Genomic DNA, 22,785 nt, shown 5'->3' with positions numbered 1-22,785 from the left:
AGAGATGATGAAGTGCCCTGCTCAGCTTCCTGCGTGGTCTCTTCCAAGGCATCTGCAAATGACACACCACACGTGCACACACATACACACCCTGCTGCCCCCACTGCTCATTACAAAGAATTTTAGTTTTGATTTGGCATTGAAAAGCACCATCTTTAATATATAGCACATCTGCATGTCAAGAAATACAAATCTGGACTGTATTAATAAAAAGTCAGGTATGATTCCTACCTGTCTGATGAATGTGAGTCAGTAAAGCAGCAGAACAAAGTGATGGTGGTATCAATGGGATTGCAAGTTCCAGTAGAGATTTTGGTATGAGAATGCTTTGGCCCTGCAAACCTCTGCTTTTGCTTGTTCTGTGTGTCTGGGACCATTGTGGCTAAGGGAGTAATTCCAGGATCTGCAGACGAGTTTTTGGCTGAGACCTGTTTCTGAGGGGTGCTCCTGGTAATCACCTCCCTGCAGAAGTGGGCTCTGCTTCCCCCAGCAGGTGCCAAGGCAGCACACATTGCTGGCAGCAGCAGTACCAGCTCTTCCATGCTTCTCTTCTATTGCCCTCCATCCTGAGCAGTTAACTTGTTTTATCTTTATGCTAGCAGGGAACAACTACAGTGTAATTTATAGATTTGGGACATTTCAAATGGTTTCTGATTACCCACTGCTGAACTAGAGCATTGGCTTCACATCAATCCCTCAAACTGTGCACTCCATGCGTGTAGAAATTGAAATGAACTCTTCCTCCAGGAAATCTCTGTTGCTGATTAACTCTGGGTCCTGAGAAGAATCCAGAGCTCTCAGAACAAAATACATATTTATTTTCAGATGCAAGAGGAACTTTCCTCTGTTACTTTCTCACTAAACTTGTCTTCAGGGGAAAACAAGTATTTTATTAGTAAACATGGGCTTTGAATGGTGACATATTATTTAGTGTACAGCTTCTTTGCATGGATCTGCACCTCTTCTACTACGTGATTCATTTCTCTGTAAATCCAGCTCATTATCGACACAGAGTGTCAGAATGGAAACTGCAGAGGCAGTAGACATTTACTGGGCAGCATGTCAACTTAGTTAAAATAGAAAAGTGCACTAAAACATTTATTTTACTCATAGCATCCTTGCTGGTTTGTACAAAGGTCTTCCTCCCAACAACTCTTTGGCACTACCTGTTTTTCTTCAGAAGACTGAAAAAAAAAAAATCCCCATATAATTAAAAGCCCAAACACATCGCAACAAAGTAGAAGAAGAAAGCATAAGGATGGACAGACAGACTCAAGCCAGGAGCCTATCCTTGAAAGTAACCTATCTCCCAACAATGGTCAGTATAGAGAAGGTAAAGAGCATGGTTGAAATGTTTCTGCATTTCCAGAGTACTCTGCTAGGTTCAGCACTTCACAGCTGAGGGGATTTCTGTGTGTCTAGGGATTTAATAACACATTTACACAGAGATGAAAACACATAGCACAGACACACCTCTACAACCACCCACTGGCACATCCAATACACAATCCCTCTCACTCCACAGCTGTGGCACTGTACCTCCTCTCCTCCCAGGCAGCTGGACCTGCTCCCAAATAGCACAGAGGGAAACAACAAAAGGACTCTGCTCTAGCACTGGCTGTGGTCTTTGCAACACAACACAACTGTGTAGTGGGATGTGGGACAGTTCACCAGAACTGCTACTACAGCAGATCTTTGCAGATAAATTAACAGCTCTTTAGCCTTCTTAGTGAGCTTATTATTTTTCTCTTATACAAACACTGTCTCTGACACTGAAAGATATCAGAAATAGTGGAATAACTTTATCTGGCCTTCCTTGTCTGCTGTCACCCAGCCAGAATTTAGAATTCATGTACGGGTAGAGCATGGACAGGAATGAGCAAAATGCAGCAGGGGAGAGACATACACATATATACACACACATATGTGTCTTTGACCTATAAAAATGTTATTTGTAGGACATGGAAGAAATTGGAGTATTGGAGACACAATGAGCTATTAAAAGCTTTTCTCTCATGAAGAGCAAGCTTATTTGCATGGTAATGAACCAGCTAGTTCTTCCACCTCATTGATGTTTCACTGATATGCTAAGACACCATCTATGGAAATCTTGTACAAAGCAGAACTGAAGCAAGTTCTTACTTGAAGTTGGATAGATGTTGGGGGAAATACAGCAAGAAGAGAAGAACAATCGTATCAGAGCAGGCAGCAGATCCTGTTGCTCATGCAGCCCTTTGCCCAGGCTACACCCACTTACCCAAATGCTGTGTAATGAGCTCCCCTCATGCTGGTCCTACCTTGCAAGTGAGCACAGCAGACCCTGTCTTCCAGCAGCTCAAATGCTTGGGATCTGCAGGAGCCCTTTGCTTATTTTAGAATAAGAGACAAAAAAATGCTCTTCAGCAAGAGCTGTTTGCCGCTGGTTTTCACTCCCTCATCCATGCTGCATAAAAGTAACAAAACTCTCCCTAGGCTCCACAGTGGGTAACATCTTTCCTTTTTGTGGTGCCAGTGTTGTGCAAGTTTGCTGTAAAAACATGGTGCCAAGTCCTTGTGAAGCAGAAACTGCTCCAAAGTCACTCCATTCTTTTGTTGCAAGAAAGGTTGAGCTAACCACCCAGCCAGAGACCTCAGTGCCTGCTGCTCCCACAGCTTGCAGTCTTGATGTTCTCCATTTTTTTGTTGCTTTCTCTTACTGTTTCCAGGAGACATCCCTAGGTTGTCTTCCTGTGTCTGATACTCATCTCTTGTGTTTTCTCATCTACATACTATTGTGGTTTAACATCAGCCATCAGCCCCACACAGCCTCTCATGCACTCCTCCTCCTGTAAGTGGAGGAGAGAATCAGAAAATTCAGTTTAATAGGTAAAGCAAAAGCTGCACATGCAAGCAAAGCAACACTGGGAATTCATTCACCACTTCCCATGGCCAGGCAGGTATTCAGCCATCCCCAGGAGAACAGGGCTCCATCACGTATTAACAGTGACTCAGTAAGAAACAGAATCACAGAATCACAGAACCAATTGGGTTGGAACAGACCTCTGAGATCTCTGAGTCCAGCCTTCAACCAGACACCACCAAGTCAGTCAGACGGTGGTTCTAAGTACCCTGCCCAGTCTTTTCTAAACAGCTACAGGGAGTGGACCTCCACCAACACCATAAAGGACATCACTCTGAATGTCCTCCCCCTTCCTTCACCTCCCCCCTGTTTTATATATGGAACATGATGCTGTATGCTATGGAATATTCCTCTGGTCACTTGGGGTCAGCATCCTGGCTCTGTCCCCTCACAGGTTCTTGTGCAACCCCAGCCCACTTGCAGGTGGAGTAAGGAGCAGCAAAGGCCTTAGTGCTGTGTAAGAGCTGCTCAGCAGTAACAAACACATCCCCATGTCATCAACGTCTCCAGCACAAAACCGAAACACAGCCCCATACCAGCACTGTGAAGTAAATTAACTCTATCCCATTCAAAATCAGTGCACCTTTTTCTACAGATCAGCAGTTCTTCGTAGTTATAAGAAGGACTTGAACAAAAACCCCCACACCATAGCGTGTTTTTAATTCCTTTTTAGTATGAGCTTCTCTGAACAAGGTGCTTTTAGTGACATAGTCTGAAAGAAGATTCCTTAAAGGCCAGGTGTCAAAAAGATATTAAAGAGTCAAAAGGCTTTTCAAAATGTCAAGTCATTAGTTTTAATTGGCATTAGGGAACATATTATGAAAGACTGGAGGTCTGCTCAGTGTCCCAAGATATAACAGATCTTGGTAATGATACCTAATTTCCAAAGTTGGAGAATTCTCTGACAAATGGGCACTCTTAAGACACAGTTTATCTGTGGTAGATCATACAGAAGAATCACATTATGTGAGTGCCAGTTTCTTTTCATTACACTGTTTTTTTTCGGCAGACTTCTAATGTAAGTGGGTTTAATCCAATATTCACCTGCTATTAATGGGAGCTGCATTACCAAAGAGAGAACTAGCGACTAAAGGTTGGCTCCTAGGCATAAATATATGTAAAAAAAGGGATTGTAAGCCCGAATATTTGGCTATTCAGGTACCACATTTCTTCAGGAACTCCCAATGACAAGACAATATCAGGAACTGACAGGGACTTGGACTTCGCAGCACTGGGCCAAATTTAATGTTGAGTCTTAGTAAGCTGCCTGCAGGTTCCACAAGCCAAGACTATGTGACATGTGGTACAGGTCTAAAACACAGATAATGTGAAATGCAGGGTGAGCTCAGGATGCAGGGTTCCATGTGCCAAGGATCACACTGGTCCAGTGCTCAGGGTGCCACCTTCTGAGCAAAACCTCTGGTCGGAAATCTGGAGTTATTTACACAGGGATTACTCTGTAGCATTTATTATCATGGGATGGAGGAGGGATGGGAGTCACAGAATCCCAGAATGGTTTGAGTTGGGAGGGCTCCTAAAGATCATTTCATTCCAATCCCCACAGTGGACAGGGACACCTTCCACTAGACCAAGTTGTCCCAAGCACCATCCAACCTGACCTTGAACACTTCTAGGCATGGGACATCCACAGCTTCTCAGGGGAAGCTGTCCCAGTACCTCATCCAGGGGCTGCCACCGATTCAGTGTCTTATTGCCTCTTGCTGTGTATTTACGGACCACAGAAATTCAGTAGTAGAGAGTAGCACAGGTTTCAGTCAGGTCCGTGCTCAGTTTTGATACTGAAACACTGCTGGAAATTAGGTGTGCTGGGGAGGTATCTTTGCTTGGCACTCAGAAATTAAAGCAATTCACTAACAAATGGGCTAGCAACACCTGGCCTATCAGAATTTTATCTTGCTAGATGAGTGGCAGAATGGTGTAGAAACAAGAGGTCCATGTGAAACCTAGAGCCTGCTCTGATCCTTTCTACCCTCTTCCTACATAGCAGACATGGACACAAACATTTACCACTGACTCAGTACACTCTGCCTTTTAAAAAGCTCTTCACCTAAGGTTCCCACACAAGTAGGTTGTCCCCACAGATCCGGCCAGATTTTATATCACATGAAGCTGGAGAAGTTTTTGCTCAGTTCAGAGTTGCTCAGATAGGTCCAAAGAAACCCCAACTGCTGTTGCAGTGGGAGCAGGGTGTGCTGGGCCAGACTGCCACCAGGCACTTCCTTTTCATGAAATGGAAAACCAGCTCATGCCTTGAGAACAGAATGCTAGTTTTTCCAACCAAAATAAATCTTTGGGGGGCTCACCTAAAAGAGAAGGAAAGGAAGATTCATAGCTTCACTTACATGAATCCCATATTTAAAAATACATCTAAGATGAATGAGTGGGAATAAAACTCATTCTAGCAAGCCTCATTCCTCAGTAATTCCCATTTGCTGGGAAAAAGCAAACTCTGTTATCAGGGAAGTCACTCTGTGGAAGACAGTAATTTTTTTAATCAGAGTGTGAAGCATTCCCTACTCTTAAATCATTTATATTTTACTTTTTTATGATGCAATCATGAATTATCTTTTTCTGTGTTTGTAATGAGAGAATAGAACAGATGGTCAGGGCTTAGTTCAGGGTGATAAATCCATTAAGACAACCTACAGAAAGTTGCTGCTATGACAGTTGCTGCCAAATAAGTGTTCATTCAATTTTCTGTTCAGGCTTTGGGTACTGTGTGGAACATCTCAGTTCTTCACTACCTTGGGATAAAAGGGGTAAGAAATCATGCACAAATTTATGTAATGTATTATTACTGTCTATATGGCTCAAGGAACTGGATGGTGTGATATAGGGGATGCACAGGGTAATGCAGGGAAGTAGCCTGGATTCATTTCTTCCCAATAGCTGCCCCTGAAGATACACATACTCCATACCAGACTGCGTGTCTACCTTTAGCTGAACCAATGGCTCAATTGCAGAGTTCAGTTTTCTATCAAGGAGTGATTGCAAATTCCCATTTAACTTTGAATTCATGCCTTCACTTGTTATGCAAGAAATTTCTCAAAGCATTTAGAATCCTAGTATAATTTATACTAGAGAGGACCTATGGAGGGCATTTGGTCTAATCCAGCTCAAAGCATTTGTCACAGTGGACCAAACCTCTAGGTCTCTTCCAACTGTAATTATTCTGTTTTATCCTGTCCTGCTCAAATTCCACCCTTAGACTCTGAGAGAAGGCTCCCACTTAAGCTAGCCCACAAATATGACCTATTACTTTCCAAAAACAAAGGTTAGAATAATCAGGTATCCTATAGCTTATGATTAGCAAAAAGAAATATTAAACCATAAAGCAAACAAAGTGAGAAATTGTATGTTCATTATTTCTGATGATGTCTATGACCTGAATCACATCAGGCTGCTCCATAAATGAATCTAAGCAGAATCCATAGATCAGCTTCAGGGAGGTTCAGATCTGCATTCAGTCTCTGTGTGTCTCTGGAAACCAGCAGTACCCTTTTCCAAGGTACTTTGACACTTCTGTTTCTAATAAATTTTGCCAAAGTCCCTTTCCATCACTGGAATTCAGCACCAGGGCACTACCACATATCTTTAGACAGTGCTTCCCTGTGGAACAGTACCTCCATATACCAAGAGCCCATCGTTTCATCACACCTGAGTGGCTAGAGGCTGGCTGTGGAGCTGTATCCAGTCTATTAGAGGAGAGAGAAGACTCTGCTGAGGAAGGATGTGGAGTTCCTGCAGTGTCTCCTACAAAAGCATTGAGGGTTTCCATGGAGGAAAGAGAGTTACAACCCACCACTGAAGGGCTTATGCCAGACCCCTGTCCTTCACTGCCCAGCACCTGGGCACAGCTGAGCACCCCTGCATATGACAGGTCCCAGCCAAACTGCTGCATGGTGAGCTCCCACGTGTTTCAGTGGAACCACCCCACAGGAGGGGACATACATTAGGTCTGCAGAGGAAAACTGATTGCATACAAATGCATACAAAATAAAACCACCGCAATTTCAGTGTTTTCTTTCATACATGGTAATGTCAAGGGGCTTGATTAACAAATGCTGTGTGAGCAGAGGTTTGAATTTGAACAGGGGTTTTTTTCACTTCTGCACCTCGTTGCTGCCTGTCTGAGTGCTCAGTATCTGCCAGCACAGGCATTACATGATGCTCTGCTTGTCCCCACAGCCATCAGTCCAGGCAGAGCCTGAGCTGGGAAATGGCTGGAGCCCCAGTAAATATTAGCAGGATAGTCTGGCTGAGACTGCTTCCCTCTTCCCTTCTGCTCTCGCCTACACATGTGATGCTGCTGCTGCCTCGGCACAGAGCCACACTACAGGAGGAGCAGAGGAGCTTCTCCCCATCCACACATGTCTAAAGGGACACTGTGCTTTGGATGAGTGACCCTTCCCTGGATGCAGCTTGTGTACATGCTGGAGACAGATGACATTTTAACAATAAATCTGCCGAATTACAACTCAGGGAGAATTTACTTGAAAATTTACATAATGTAGCTAGGGGAGATTTTTAAATGCTTCCTCTTGTGCATAAGGGAGAAAAAAAATAGGAGGAAAATTAAGTAACAGTTTAATTGGCTTTCAGAACAGTCTATGGGGAGAAAGGCAGGCCGGATGTCTGCCTAGCTACACGGCTTGGTGTGTGCTGTAACCATGGGAGGCAACATTACAGGCATGACAGGACAATGATTTGGTTTTTCAGCACTGAAGATCTGAAAAATGAATTACCTCCAGCTGGGGGGTTGTTTTCCACTTGAGGAAAACCTGTCATGCTGGTTTGGATGACTGCAGGTCAGGCTTCTGTTTCAGGGGGAAATGGAGGATTTTCTCCTGGTCTGCCATGTACCACCTCAAATATGGATCACAGCTGTTGGGATGAATGGGATCTGCCTCTTCCATCACTCCCCTCATTTTAATCAAGGAGTGGCTTGTAATGAACTGGGTAACTGAGAGGATGATGAGGCTTGGGCTGATGAGCCTGATGCCTTGTGCTCCTTCTGCTCCCACTGCCCCCCCCAGACCCCTATTTCCCTCCTCCAGAATCTGAGGAAAATGATACAGCAGCAGACCTGTGTTGGTTCAGTTCCCACTGGCTCAAAACTGCTGCTTTTGGGATGGTACCAGTAACAGAGACCTGCAAGAAAGATACTGACAGTTCATTTTTTATTTAATTTTGCCTTTAAAAAAAAGCACCAGTTAAATCGATGTCAATTACATGAAAACATGCAAGTTTCAGAACTAACCACTTTCTCTCAGCCTCCTTCATTTCCCAGATAATTCAGGGAGAACTCTATTGATTACCTGTCCTCCTCAGGAGAAACACCATCTGAGTGAGATTAAGACCAGGAATGTAAGAGAAATGCCTCTTTTCTACAGCTGAACTGGAGACAGAGGCCGGGAGTGACACCATCACCTGCAACCACTTTCTAGCCCTAAGCCACCTGCCAGAACTGGGGAGGTGTCAGAGTGGGTCTCTCCTCACCAAAGGCTCCCTAACCTGTTCCAACTCCCTCCTAAACCATGGCTAAATGACTGATATAAGATGCCGTAGGGGCAAGCTAGAAAGTGTATGGAAAGATCACAGGATCATCACTTGCCAAAATGGCTGAACATGGAAAAATGTTGTCCCGCTGCCTATAGCATGGATGCTGCCTTCTGCCAGCACCACAGTGGGGTGGCAAAGCCCTCTCCTCCCTGCCAGCAGCACTACTCTCCTAACACCCTGAATCACAGGCATCACATCTCCAGGGTTTTTATCCAGGTACTCTGCTTCACTCCACCGTGTCTTATTACACAGGACAAAGCCATAAATCAGCCGTGTGCCCCGCTCCCCCCTGCCAGGGCATGCCCACAGTGAATGCCTTCGGTGCAGCTCTCTGTGGATCCGAGCAGAGGCAGGGATTGCAGCCGTGGTACTGATCAGATGCTGTGCTGGAGATCCTCAGCTGCCATGGAACGCACTGGCTTAGGCATAAGGATGCTTCAATACAAATGTGTATATACAGGACTGATCACACAAGACTATTTTTTAGATTTGATTTTAGAATTAGGCTCGAAGAATTAGACTAAAAGAAAGTAAACTTATTATTAGCTTTGTTTATTATTAGCATCATTATTAGCTTTGTTGTCCAATGTAATCAAAACACTTCCTTCCCCATCCTTCTGAAATGATGAATTTCAAATCAGAAATGAAACTATTGGAAGAAAAGCAGACAGCAGCATTAAGGCTTAACCTAGAAAACTAACTTGTGTTTAGGTCTACCTTTTAAGGACGGGCTGCCAAACTAACACACGTGTCCTGTTACAGGTATATTTATAGGCCAAGCCAAGGCAGCTGTGACTGCAAATCACCCAGGAAAACAGGAAGCCCTCAGATGGCACAGCTCCTTCGCCACTCCTCGATCCACAGCGCTGAGCGACGCCTGCGACACGCATCCAGGACAGCAAGAGCGCTTCTGCATGCAAGTACCAGACCTGCTCTCCTTAAAAACAACCTAGAATAGCTGCAAGCAAATGTCTCAACAGGATTTGGTTACGTTCACGGCTGCAGCGAGTGTTCATTTTTAAGCTGCTCTCGGTAAGAAGTGATTGAAACCTTTACCTGCAAGCGCTGCATCGGCATTTAAGCGGCTGCTTTGCTCATTGCTTTTATGAGGTCTGATCCTTTAGGTGGAACGCAGGGATTACACGCAGCCGGAATCCTGCCGGGTCCCGCCCCGCCGCTATGGCGGCCCGTGCGCTCGGGAGGATGCTCGGGATGCGGCGCCTGCTCCTCCCGCTGCGCCGCCCGCCGAGCGCCGCGCACCGGGGCTCAGGTACCGCCGGGGCCGGGAGCATCCCCTGCCGCCGTCTGCTGGCCTCGGGAAGGGCCGCGTTAGTATGCCCTGGGGTTTTGTCTTGAACTGGCAGGCCAAGCTCCAGGTTTTTTTGGTTAAACTAACATTTGCAAATTAATTTCCCCCTGCCCTCTTTCCCCACCCCCAGTCTCACCTCTGCCTTGCAAGAGATTAATTTGGGCAAGCGTTCATTCCTCAGGAGCTGATTGTTTATCAAGGATCTTGTGCTGATGGGAGATAGGCTGGGGGGTAGTTCCCCACCTCAGACATTATGATTAGGAGAGTATTAAACTATTTTACTCCCTGTTTTTCAGCCAGTCTATTAATTCTTTGTCAATCCCATACCACCACAAGTGTTCTTGGTGTGTACAGACTCACAGGGTACGTTGCTGGAGGTTTGCACCATGGTGGGTGACTTCTGCTCTGCTGCTGTGTGTCTCTCACTTAACTGTGGCCCCATTTCTCTTGGGCTGTAGCTGTTGCTTTCTTCCAGTCCCCCTCCTTAGCACCGCTTTTCAGTGGGACCTGTGGGAGTTGCCAGTGTTCCACAGCCCACAGATGAACATAACTTCTGGTTTCTGAGGGTTTCCAAGTGGTTTGCCAAACCTTTTAGTGCTATCCAGGGATGAAGGAGGAGCACTGGCAGACCAGCACTGGCAGACCAGCAGAGCCAGGGCAGAGGCAGCGCTGGGAGAGTGGGTGGTACCCAGGGTCAGAGGTGCCCATTTCCTTTACAAACCTTCCCAAGTGGTTTGCTGGAGCTGCTCTCTGGATGTAGCACACCAAATGGAAAGCAGATGCAAAGTCCTGCACGTGGCCCTGCTCATGCCCCTGAACTGCCCTCTGTGCTTTGTCTGTACCCATAGAAACTTTTGGAGAACTGAGATGATGATGGAAAGCATCAATGGAATCTAAGCTATCTTACTAAGTTATCTTTCCATATCTAATTGAAGACACAGACTCCCTCACTAAACAAGCTGAAGCAGCTGCTGCTGCAGACTGGAAAAAAAACCTGACTCCGGAGCAATTCTATGTTACACGAGAAAAAGGAACTGAACCGGTGAGCAAAATGTTAATGCTGTCCAAGGGTGAGCCATCTCTCTGCCTGCTGGGCACAGAAAAACCTGCCCTGGGGAGCTGTCACCACTCAGATTCTTCACAGGATTTCCCCTGCCTTCCTGTGGATGAAAGTTAGACTCAACATACGGAACAGGGTGGATTTTGTTCTGACCCAGGCTGTTTTGCAGATGAAAAACATTCTGCATTCTTTTCATTTTTTATTGGGGTTTTTTTTCTGGGATACTTTCCTGCCAGATCAACTGTTTGTGTGGTGGGAGTAGAGGCCCGTCTGGAGAACGGGGAGATCCTCAGATATTGTCATCCTGTAGGATCTTTTTTATGATCATGTGTAGATTAGCCATGGAAATCTTAAACATAGTGCTCCCTTAGGAGATGGGTTCTCCCTCAGGTGGCAGATCACCCACCCCTGTCCCCACGTTTCCTCCTGCTGTGAAGGAGGATGCTACTCCTGCTGTGTAGCATTGTGGGTGGAGTGCTGGCTGTCCCTAGCCCAGAGACAGGATTTCTGCACACACACATGGAGCACGTACCATGTGATCTGTGCCCAAATCCATATCTGTAAAATGCAGATCCCAGTACCAGACCATGCAGGAAGGAGGAGAGTCTCTTTGTAAAGCCACTTTAAAGTTGTGGCAGTCCACAGCAGAGCCCTGGCCTTTGGGATCCTGCACATTTCACCAGCCTCTTGGAGGTCACGACTCCATCCTTGGTACCTGGATGATTTATGCATCTGACTGGTCTCAAAGTTTGTGGGGGTAGGGGGTAGTCTTCACTACTAGCCCAAAGGCATCCTCCCCTTCATTTTTTCAGGCTGCTAATGTTTGTTCTTCAAAGCCCCCCTGCAAAGCCTTCTTTTTATGGTTTTTCTCCTGTTTTGAATCTGATTCCTACATGCTTCTTCCAGATGGTGTGCTTTTAAAGACCTACATTATTAACTTCTCTTTTTTCCTTCCTATTTTAAAAGCCATTCAGTGGGATCTATCTGAATAACACAGAACCAGGAATATACTGCTGCGTGTGCTGCAATGCCCCCCTCTTCAGGTAACATCCTCTGGATTTCACAGCCTCTTTAACGTGTACTGATTGTGACAGGAAGGGCAACATCTTCCCATGAATGGCGTGGAAAGTGTTGGTCAGAAGAACAACCCCTTGGTGCCCAAGTGCTGTGTGTAAGCCTTCCAGGATGCCTGTGGTGACACAGATACATGGCCTGCCTTTTCCTTGGGCTGATGAGGATTGCCAGTGGCCAGCACACAGCTGCCATGCTGCAGTCTGCCCGTTTCTCTTGACACACTTCAGTTGATAATAATTCTCTGTTTAAGAGGTCCTTAAGCCACAAGCTGCTGCAAAATGCATGTATTTATGCATGAGTATCACTGTGTGTTTATTCTTGTGCTCCTCCATACTCATCTTCTGTCACTCGTGCTGCTGGGCTGGAGAGACCTTGGTCTGTCCTTGTCTGCTGTTGTGATGTTCTCATTGCTGGGTCCCTCACGCTGCAGCTGAGTCCTTCTCCTCACCCCCACCCCCTCCTTGTTCCCTAAATTAAATTCCACTATTCTTTTCTTGCCTTTTTGGTTACAGCTACTTTTTAAAGCCTGGCTGCAAATGATTGCACAGTTAACCTCTGTGCTCTTTACAATACTGTATATATTTTGCAACTTCATTAACGTCTAAGTAAAAGGAAATAGAGTGCCTTGGAGTAGGATGTGCAGAGGGTGTTCTGTTCTCTGTAACTGAACCAGGAAAGACAGTTTCTCATACTTTTGGTCTAGAAAATAGCCCTTATTTATTCCCAGCTGAGAACTGAATGAAATGTGGCTGATTTAAAGGAAGAATCACAGATCAGAACTTCAAATGGGATGTTAAGGATCAAGAAATCTGGATGGTAAGAAAGGAGGGGAAAATGTAATGGATGTATTGAAAATAAACCTAAACTAAGCAATTAAATTATAATTGTGTACAATTAGTTTTCCTTTGGCCAAGTGCAGAAAACTATTGTTATGCAAACATGCATTTCCTTAAATGTATAATTTTCCATAGAGGTTTGCTAATGAATACTTATAAATAAATTAATTTCTGATGTTAGCTCAGCATTACAAAATATTCTGGAGAGAAATATAAAACCTAAAAACACCTCTGGAAAGTTCAGATAAATTAGAGGAATTGTAAAGTACTAAGCTGTGGAAGAGTTCCTTCCATTCCTTCAGATTTTCCTTCAATTTCGGCACCTTTTGTATTAGACAATTGATATTGACAGGCCAGCATGAAGAGAGACAAACACTGGAGGGAATTGCTTCTGTTGTTAAACTAGTAACACAACAGCAATATAACCAAACAGTCAGGCTGCCCTTTGCACTATCCAGCTCTCAGAGAATATAAGCACTTTTCTTTGCAGCACAAGATAATGCTAAGCCTCATAGACAAAAAAGGCCCAACTTTCAGGGAAAAAAAAAAAAGCCTTGTAAGAAAAAAGGAAACTATTAAATGTGAAAAATAGTCTGAAAATATATTTTACGTGGAGATGTTATGCTGTGAAAAACACGAGCAATGAGGGGGAGAAGTGGTATTGGATAAGAGATTCATTCACCATATTTATTTCCTAGTCCATTAAAAATGTTCTTGTGAATTTTTGGTTTTTTCAAATGCATTCAATCATTAGCTACAGGTAAACATAAAGTATTTCTTCCTTTCTTTGAAATGTGTGTATACATTCAAATTAGAATTTAGTACCTTCTGCTACCAAATATACATTTGAAAGAGTTGAAAATACATGGAACAAACCCCCAACCTTTATAGATAGCAAATTGTGGTGCTCTAATGAAATCTCAAACCCTCATCAAACCATAAACCTACAGCTGAGATTCATACAGCAAAAAGCACTTTTTAGAATTATCTGGATTCCATCCAGGACGACTGAAACAGGGATCAAAGTAAATGACATGTGCTGGAGGAATGCTGTGTCGAGGTCTAATCTAATGCATATGTTTAGGGAAAGTCCATTTATCCATAAATTAAGTGGTGAAATACTTCAAAGGACAAATATGATCTTGAACAGCAATATTTTTGGGTACTAAAATGTTTCTATTAGGGAATCTAAGTGACATTACTCTTAATAAAACCACACAGAGACCATTTCTGTTGAGAGCTAGTTTAACAGCTCAAAAGATTGTTCCTTTAGCAGTGGAAAACATCTACAATAAACCTAAGTATTGTGAGTGGCATGTAAGGGACAGAGTCAGTCAGGGTCAGATGCAAAACCCACACAGTGTTAAAGACCTTCCTTGACTCTGTGGGTTTTCAAAGAGGATCTTTGTATCTATGTGTGAATAAGCATAAGGATTCCTGTGTCAAAAAATAAAGAGTTTTGATAAAAAAGGGACAGAGCAGATGTATGTCAGGGAAGCTCAGAAGTCATGCATGGGTATGTGTCCCCCAGGCCATTCCTGGGGACTCTGTGGCTGGTAGGGACAGTGCTCATGTGGTTTTGTGGCAGGGAAAGCAGGGAGCCTTCTTGAGCTGGAAAGAAACAGGCCTGGTGCTCTAAGGACCGTGATGTACAAACACAGAGTCTGCAAACTGCATTTGCTTCAGAGCAGGCTGCTCCTGTGCTGTGTCCTATTTCTTTCCAGTTTTATGGAGAGGAGGGGAAGGGAAGGAGAACATCTCTCATGGCTGTCTGTGTGTTGATGTAAAGGACTAAGCAACAGCCCACACAAAAACTAGCCTTTGGTCATTCTGTGCTAGCAAATCCTCTTTTATTTCCACAGCTGCATTACTCAACAACAGCCTTGTACAGATGAGTATAAAAATGCTGAATCATGCACTGTTCTTTGGCTTGGATTTTTTAAGCTTTTTGTCCAGTTTGTTTGCCTTATCTTTCTAAAAGGCACTGCAATTAAGATTTTCAGATTTTTCTTCACCGTGTGAACAACCCACCAAAATATACATGATATATATTATTTGGTTTGGATATATATACTTGGTTTTACATTCTGTCGTAATTAACCTTTCAATCCCTTGATCAAGAGCTGCTAGTGGTGCTGGTGTTTCCATCCACCACTAGATGCCAGTAAGAGCATTGGGTTTACGAAACTGGGAAAAAACCATGAGAAATTGTGAGGAAATGCTTGTGGTGAGTCTCCAGACCACTAATCTGAGAAGTATGTGAACCTATCTTAATTTCTTGTTCTAACTCCCGCTAGGTCCCTCTTTGATAAGAGAAGGTTCATATTGCTGTCAAAGCTTGCACAATTTTAAACAAAAGGGTTTATCTCATTTCTGTACCAAAACCCTAAACTGTCTTGTGATCACATTTGCCAACACAGTCTAGGTTTTAATGTGCAGCTAAACAGTGTTGGTCACCCTGGATGTTAACAGGAGGCACCCACAAGCTGTTGTGCTGTTTCTTATGGCTGTGGTTATCTCTTGGGAAAAGGAGATCTTTGTGCTGTGAGGATTTGTCATAGGTTGATCGATGGTTTGAGCAGGGCTCTGTTTGATTTTCCAAACCAGCTTGATGGCTGACTGCAAGACAAAGCCTCTATCATCATCAGGCACGAGCCTGGTCTGGTGGGCCAGCCCAGCCTTTGTCTATTCTTCATTTCTGCTTGTGAACTCTCTTGTCTGAGATTGCTGAATTGAGCCAAGCTTCATACTCAGCTCTGTAGGTGTAATTCAGCTAAACACTACAGCATAATGTTAGTATAGAATAGTTGTCAGAAAAAAAAACCCTTTTCTAAGCTTTGTAAAATACCAACCTGACATTGAAATAGAAACAGTGAGACAAAATCTCCTGTTGTGAGCTGATTGAGAATTCCCTTTGGGAAAGAGTTTCCAGTACAGTTTGATGCCAATGAGAAAACTTCTACTGTGCCAAAATATTAATATTGGTACAACACAGGAATGAGGGGAGAAGCCAATGTTCTCAATAGAAGCAGACTCTTTGTAACATTTCTGTTATTAACTAACAAGAAGATCTGCTTTCCACTATAGCTCGGAGAAGAAGTACGATTCTGGGACTGGATGGCCATCTTTTTCTGAGGCTTATGGTACTTGTGGCAGAGATGAAAGTAATACCAACATTGTGAGACGACCAGATAACTCACTGGGGTCAAGAAGAACTGAAGTTGTCTGCAAACAGGTATGTCTGTTTTGGAGATGATACACAGAGGCACAAAACTTAGCAGGTAAGTTTTCTTTGTGCTCATGGATGAATCCACCTACATACAACAGTGAGAATTACAGTGTCACTGAGGCCATTCTTTCTCAGTCTGAGCTGAAGAAATGTATGTGAGTGGGGAAAGCAATAGTGTATGTATAGCCAAAGGCTGGAGATTACCAAAGGCTGGAGATTACCCAGAAAATTTACTCAAGGTGTGACAAGAGATGGTGGAAGAGACTCTGAGATAGGGTCCATGCATTTGGCCCATCACAGGGACAGTTCTTCCTCATTCAGCCTTGCTAAATATTTGCTGTAGATGTTCTTAAAATATTCAGAGATTGAGACACCAGCCCTTGAAGCCGTTTGCAGCCATTACCATTTGCCCTGCATCTCCACAGCTATTTTCTGTGGATTCTCTTGTTTCACAGAAGCTACCCTTCTATTTTTTCTAGCTATTTTGACTCCCTCAGTCATCTCTTTTCTAGAATAGAAAGTTACAGTTCCTTCAGCTGTTCCTTTTTATGCAGTGCTTTTTGGTGTGCTCACCATTCTGTTGCTGTTTTGCATCCTTCCCAATGGACCCTTTTCCTTCTTGTAGTAGAGTGCAAGGTTGGACACAGCACTGCAGCTGGGCCCAGCCTGCAGCAGGGGTTAGAGGCTGTTCAGGTGTGTTAGAAATGGTGTTCCTGCCCTTACACCTTTACCTTTCCACAGACCATATTACACAGATAGATATTTATTTTGGAACCTGCTGTAATACCCAGGTTATTTTTCTAAGCAACTGCCACCTTTAACCATTTCTTCCCAACCCTGAATCTGTTTTTTACTTCTGTTAAGGTATAAAAGCATGCAATTGAATTTAATTAATTGCATCTTGGATTTGGGGTTTTTAATGTCTGCGTGTGTCTGTTTTTGTAAACTGTTAAGATTGTTAATGCTGTCCTTCAGTGTGCTTGCAGTAGGCTTAGGTACATCTGCAAATGTAACAAGAATTTGCTGCGGTCCATTATCTCAGAAGAGTTCACATTTGCAGCCATATGCAGCAAGCACCTTCAAGAACCCCAGCTGAAGACATTCCAATTTAATAATGTCACTGATAGCTATACTGTGTCTAATATTTTCATGTCAGTAATTTGAGAGGGAAATCCTCAGCTGATCTGTGAGAATGACCTACAGTGATTTATTAACTTGACATTTTCATGACATATTGAGATGTTTAGTTCCTCTCATTTATTTCCCATACTTTCTGGCAATAATACCTTTTGACTTCCTCTTCTGAGATCTTGCTTGGGGGCAGATACTTGCCCACTGACAAGATGTGGTTCCTTGTCACTCCCCAGGACTTTCCCACTCACAGAACTCAACAGTGATTTAATCATGAAAGTTTCTTAATTCAGCAAAGCGCAGTAATAGTGCTGGTCCATAATTCCAATGATAATAATGCAATGCCAATGGTTTCTGGTCACCAGCAGTGCTCCCCAGGGCTCAGGGCTGCCACCAGGTCTGTTTAATGTCTTTATCAAGATCCACATGAGGGCATCCAGGGCTGCAGACAGCGAGCTGGGTGGGAGTGTTGAGCTGCTGGAGGGCAGGAAGGCTCTGCAGGGGGATCTGGCCAGGCCGCACTGATGGCAGAGGCCAGAGCTCTGAGCTTCAGCAAGGCCAAGTGCCTGCGCCTGCTCCTGCCCTTGGGTCACAACAACCCCTGCAGCTCCAGGCTGGGCAGAGGGGCTGGCAGATGCCTGCAGGAAAAGGTGCTGGGGGTGCTGCTCAACAGCAGCTGAACATGAGCCAGAGAGTGCCCAGGGGGCCAAGAGGCCAATGGCATCCTGGCCTGGAGCAGCAATGCAGTGGCCAGCAGGACCAGGGCAGTGACCAGAACCCTGCACTCAGCACTGCTGAGGCCTCACCTTGAGTTCTGGGTTCAGTTCTGGGACCCTCACTACAAGAAAGACATTGAGGTGCTGGAGAGAGTCCGGAGAAGGGCAGTGGAGCTGGGGAAGGGTCTGGAGCACAAGTCTGATGAGGAACAGCTGAGGGAGCTGGGGATGCTTAGCCTGGAGAAGAGGAGGCTCAGGGGTGACCTTATCACTCTCTACAACTGCCTGAAAGGAGGGTGCAGCCAGGGGGGAGTTGGGCTCTTCTCCCAGGCAGCTGGAGGCAGGACAGGAGACCATGGCCTCAGGCTGGATGTCAGTGGGAATTTCTTCATGAAAAGGGTTTCTAAGCTTTGGAATGGACTGTCGAGGGAGGTGGTGAAGTCACATCCCTGGAGATGTTCAAGAAACCACTGGACATGGTAATTAGTGCCATTAGTGATCAGTCAAAGATGGGCTCTATGAACGAGAGGTGTTTCCCAACCCAAATGATTCTGTCATTTTGTAGCAATACAATAATAAAATGGTGATGATTTCTGTTGCAGTGTGACGCCCATCTAGGCCATGTGTTTGATGATGGACCCACACCTTCTGGGCAGAGGTTCTGTATCAACAGCATTTCACTAAACTTCAAACCAGGCTCTGGTCAGTGAGAAGTGACTCTCTCTGCCTTGCAGAACATTCTTTCTCTGCTCCTACAGCATGTTTGTAGAAAACTCTCATGCTTTGAACATATAACTCAAATGTTAGTATTTGTGCTGTAGTAGCTTTGTTTTCCAGCTGTTATCATTGTTGATAAAATACATATTTTTGTTTTAACTCTCTGGCAGTCTGTCTTTTCATGGTTAGTGTGGTGTGTTGATCTGATTATTGTATATTTTAATTTTAAAAAAAATCTGTGCAATAGTTCACATTTGCAGCTATCATCATTAATTGTATTGAGGCTGCTGAAATGAGGTGCTCTCCTGAACCTGACTGCCTATTCTGAGCAGTAGTTGTGGCACTCAGGAACACAGATGTACGTGGCTGATCATGGTAAACTTATACTTCTATAAAATCATCATATCCTTCTAAAGGGAAGCAAAAATAACATGAATCTTCAAATAAGGTCTGAGGGTTTTTTTCCCCCTGATGTGAGAGACCCTTAGCTGAGCCAAGTGACTTTGCTGTGAACCCATAAAAGCAAAGTCCTGAAGGAGGACTTAATTAAAACTGTTTCAGGCAATGGAATCAGTGGAGACATGAAGTCTTTCTTCTTTTAAATCAATTATTTTGATTCTGTATCCAATAGCAGAGTAGAAATAGGGTTTGCTCCAGAAACTTCTCTTACAGCAATTATATGATAATAATGTAATGATATGTATAATATTTTCAGACTTCTGTTATCACTTGTGTATTTCAGAATCCAAAAATAAAAATCAATATGGAGTTTACTGTATTTGAGGGAAATAAATCAGCATTAAAAAAACAGGCTTGATAAAGTGTTGCTTTTGATGCCTTGTCTATTCTTCCTTTACAAGTTTGTAAATACTTTTGCATTCTCCCAAGCATTGTCATTATGGTTTGCCCTAAAAGCAAAATAAATCCTATGTCTGTTAAATTGAGCTTTCCTTCCTTCAGAATTTTTTCCAGAGAAAATAATCTGTGACTCAGAACATCAGCTTCACTAAACTGGCTGGGTTTAAATGCTTCCCTGCTGAGAGTTACTAGGCAACATCTCATTTGGCTTTACCTATAACAGCCTGTTTCCACTCTCCCCACTTTGGTTGCCTCAGTGATAAAAAGGGTGTGTTCATTTACTAGTGTAGTCTTAAAGCTGTTTAATGTCTTCAGAAAATGGACCTCTACTGCACTGAATTTATTTCTGCTCCTTCCATCTTGGAGCTCTGTGGTTTTTCATTCTCCTCTGCTTTCTACAGGGGAACTCTGCAATTCCCTGACATCATAACTCTACAGATCCAAAAACATCATAGAAGCAATGATCACTACAGCCAACCTAAACCAGACTGGCACAAAGCCCACCAGGTGTGGAGGTGTGAAGCAGCATGAGTGAAGGCAGCACTTGGTGCTACTGATTTTATGTAGTGTCTCAGCTGGTGCCAGTCCCATTGCCATCAGAGGTGTCTGTTAACAGCACTAGCACTGCTTTCTGTGCCTGTGCTGCATCATGCTCTGCCTCTCAGGGTTGCTCTTGCATCACCCACTGTATTTTCTGTCTGCTCTGGCCAGGCTGTGCACGCCCAGCCTTCTCAGGTCTCTGCTCTCAAGGGTCTTCACGGGTTTTACAGAAATCAGTCTTTGCACTATCTGAATTCACGTGCCCCCTTAGGCTGATCTACTTTCATCCACTGTTTGTATGTTTCTTTGTCTTAAAATCTATTGCACAGCAACTGAAAAGGTTATTTGACCTTTAAAGGCATTCTTTAGTCAGGCAGTCTTCTCTCTTCTCCTTGTGTTTCCTAACAGGGCAGGGTTCTCTCAGAAAAGGGGAAAGTTTTCCCACAAGGACTCCTATGTTCAGCCAAGTGATGGTGGAAGAAGCCAGCACTTGCCTTAGAAGAGTGACATTTGGCTGGGATACCAATGGAAATGCTCCTCACTTCTGCAAGTGGCCTAAAGTAGAACAGAACTGGCAAAACACCTGTTTTTTTCCTGTCCCTAGAGATTCCAGGTCTCACTGACACCTTTTACGAATGAAAGTGCCACGCAAACAAAACAGACCGTGAAGCTGATGAAATGTCAGCTGTGGGTTGCACAGACCTACGTGCAAACCACGCTCAGCTGAGTGCCTTGGATGGATGCACGTGGTTGGTGGAGAGCAGCTCTTGGTAAACTGGCAAGTGAGTACCTGCTACTCACAGAGGGAGCTTGCCAGAGCAGAGAGCACTTTTATTTCACACCTGCAAAGATCATTGCATGCTACCCCTGTTTGGGGTTAGCAGCAGCTGGTGCCTCCTCCCTCATGGAGCAGGATGACCTGAGGAAGGAGTCCTGGAAGGCCTCAGTTCAGCCTGTGCAGCATTACTGATACATAATCACATGAACAGAGCCATAGCTCCAGGAGCAGCACCTGACCTGCACTACCCTGCTATGTCACCAAGCAAACACGGCGAGGCCCCACCGAGGGGGAGTCAGACACTGAGATAAGCAGCCTTGTTCTGCTTCATGTCAAACAGGGGAAAAGGGGGAAAATTGACCACACGTGTAAATCAGAGCAATGGTACATCACCTTTCAGTGCAGTGTAAACTGTTGGACACTTGGGATCTCTGACCAAAAGCTCTTTGGGGCAGTGCACTTCATTATCTTCTGTGTCTGTGGTACCACCACACCAGGACAGATCCCAACGAAAGGCCCAAAGTGTTATAAGGTCATTAAAGACCAATAATATTGGAAGGCATTATCAAGGAGTGTCATAGGCTACAAGAATTTCCTCATGTATCTGCAATTACTTTGTTCCACCATAATGAACAGAGAGCAGTTGCTTTTCTGAGTGGAATATACTCTGCCAGGCAGCTGCAGATTTATGTTCCGTTCTTCATATCTGAGGAGTTTTTACCATGGTTATTTCATTAATTTGCTTCAATGCTGATACATTTTATTCTATTGTGGTTTTAAATAGCCTGATTATAAATCCTAATTGGAGTTTCTACATAATTCTTAAGAGATTTTTTACATATTAAATAAAGTATTTAATGACTTTCTCAGTCTTTACAGCATATCTACAAGGCAAGTAACTATTCCTTCTTTTGCTGAGGGAAAACTTGATGAGAAAAATTTATTGACTTGCTCAAGACTTCAAATTAAATTTGCAGCCAAGCCAGAATTAGACTCTGCATGGCTCATGACAGCATCCATATCTTCAGACCCTACTTTTTCAAGACTTGTCTTGGTAATTGATTAGGGGGGAGAGCATGTCTATTGCCAAAAAAGAGAAAGTAAACTTAGCATATGTTTTCCATATTAAAACCAAGTCTAAGCCAACACAGGCAACTTGGCTTATAAAGAGAAACTTGACCTCTTTCTCAGAGCAAATGTGATAAGGGCTTAGTTAGAAATTATAGAATAAAAAAGAAGGAAATAGGAAAGAAGGAGCAGGTTACTCATGTTACTATAAATTTCACTCAGAAGAAAATCAGAATGGGCAGAAATCATAATGCCCATTATTTTAGCCATGTATCCACAGAATTGTAGTGATGCTCTTTTCTACTGCATCATGCTGCAAATCATTTGGACTATTTTTTATGCTTGTGGACAGCCTAGTCTGCTTTTGGTCAAAATAAGAAAAGAAGACTGTTGTCAGTGCAAATACAGTAATTTTGCCACCCCTAAATACCTCCAGCATAAGGTGGCACAAGAGATAGCCTGCATGAGAAGGGACTGGGAAAGTCTCAGCTTGAGTTTTTCTTTTTTTCTGAGTATTTAGCTGGTCCTCCTAAGCATGTTTGTATTTTCTGGTCTTAAACCTTGGCCCTGCTGCATAGAAGAAATAAATCCTGTGACATGACTCCACTGCCTCCTCTTTCTTTCACTTAATGAAGTTCTGCACTGGGCAGTGAAGTGTTTCAAAGCACACTCCAGGGCCTGCCCCACCTCCTGCCATACCCGAGTGATGAGCTGATGGTAGCACTGTGCTCACGGCATGTCGTGCACGGCTCAGCACCCGGCACCCTCGTGGATTTCTTTCACAGCTCTTCACACACAAACGAAGGCTCGTCCCAGCCCTTTGAGGCAGTGCTGAGCCACACGTCACGGGGCTGGAAGCTGAGGGACAGCTGTGGGAAGTGACTCCCCACGGTCCCCAGGGGCAGGGCAGGGAAATCTGATTACAGAAAGGGTTCTCAAAAGCTCTCCAAGCGCGAGCTGCTGCCAAAATTCACAAAGGCAAAGCAG

At 44.1% G+C, this 22,785-nt stretch overlaps 1 protein-coding gene across 2 annotated transcripts; it reads left to right on the top strand.

Moving 5' to 3' along the window:
* Nucleotides 1-9,244: 9,244 nt before the first annotated feature.
* On the top strand, nucleotides 9,245-22,393 carry MSRB2 (methionine sulfoxide reductase B2). Of its 2 annotated transcripts, none has more exons than XM_064408244.1 (6): nucleotides 9,245-9,514; nucleotides 9,607-9,752; nucleotides 10,727-10,833; nucleotides 11,818-11,894; nucleotides 15,849-15,996; nucleotides 20,361-22,393. In XM_064408244.1, the coding sequence occupies exons 2-6, from the start codon at nucleotides 9,662-9,664 to the stop codon at nucleotides 20,421-20,423; spliced, it is 486 nt and encodes a 161-aa protein (XP_064264314.1). In that variant the 5' UTR covers nucleotides 9,245-9,514; nucleotides 9,607-9,661; the 3' UTR covers nucleotides 20,424-22,393. The 2 variants fall into 2 exon arrangements, with proteins under 2 accessions (XP_064264314.1, XP_064264306.1); XM_064408236.1 differs by lacking the exon at nucleotides 20,361-22,393 and adding an exon at nucleotides 18,440-19,498.
* The last annotated feature ends 392 nt before the right edge of the window (nucleotides 22,394-22,785 follow it).

The sequence above is a fragment of the Passer domesticus genome, chromosome 1 (genome assembly GCF_036417665.1).
Source record: "Passer domesticus isolate bPasDom1 chromosome 1, bPasDom1.hap1, whole genome shotgun sequence".
Taxonomy (NCBI): Eukaryota; Metazoa; Chordata; class Aves; order Passeriformes; family Passeridae; genus Passer; species Passer domesticus.
The sequence above is the reverse complement of the archived record's forward strand: the minus strand, read 5'-3'. Positions and strand labels throughout refer to the sequence as shown.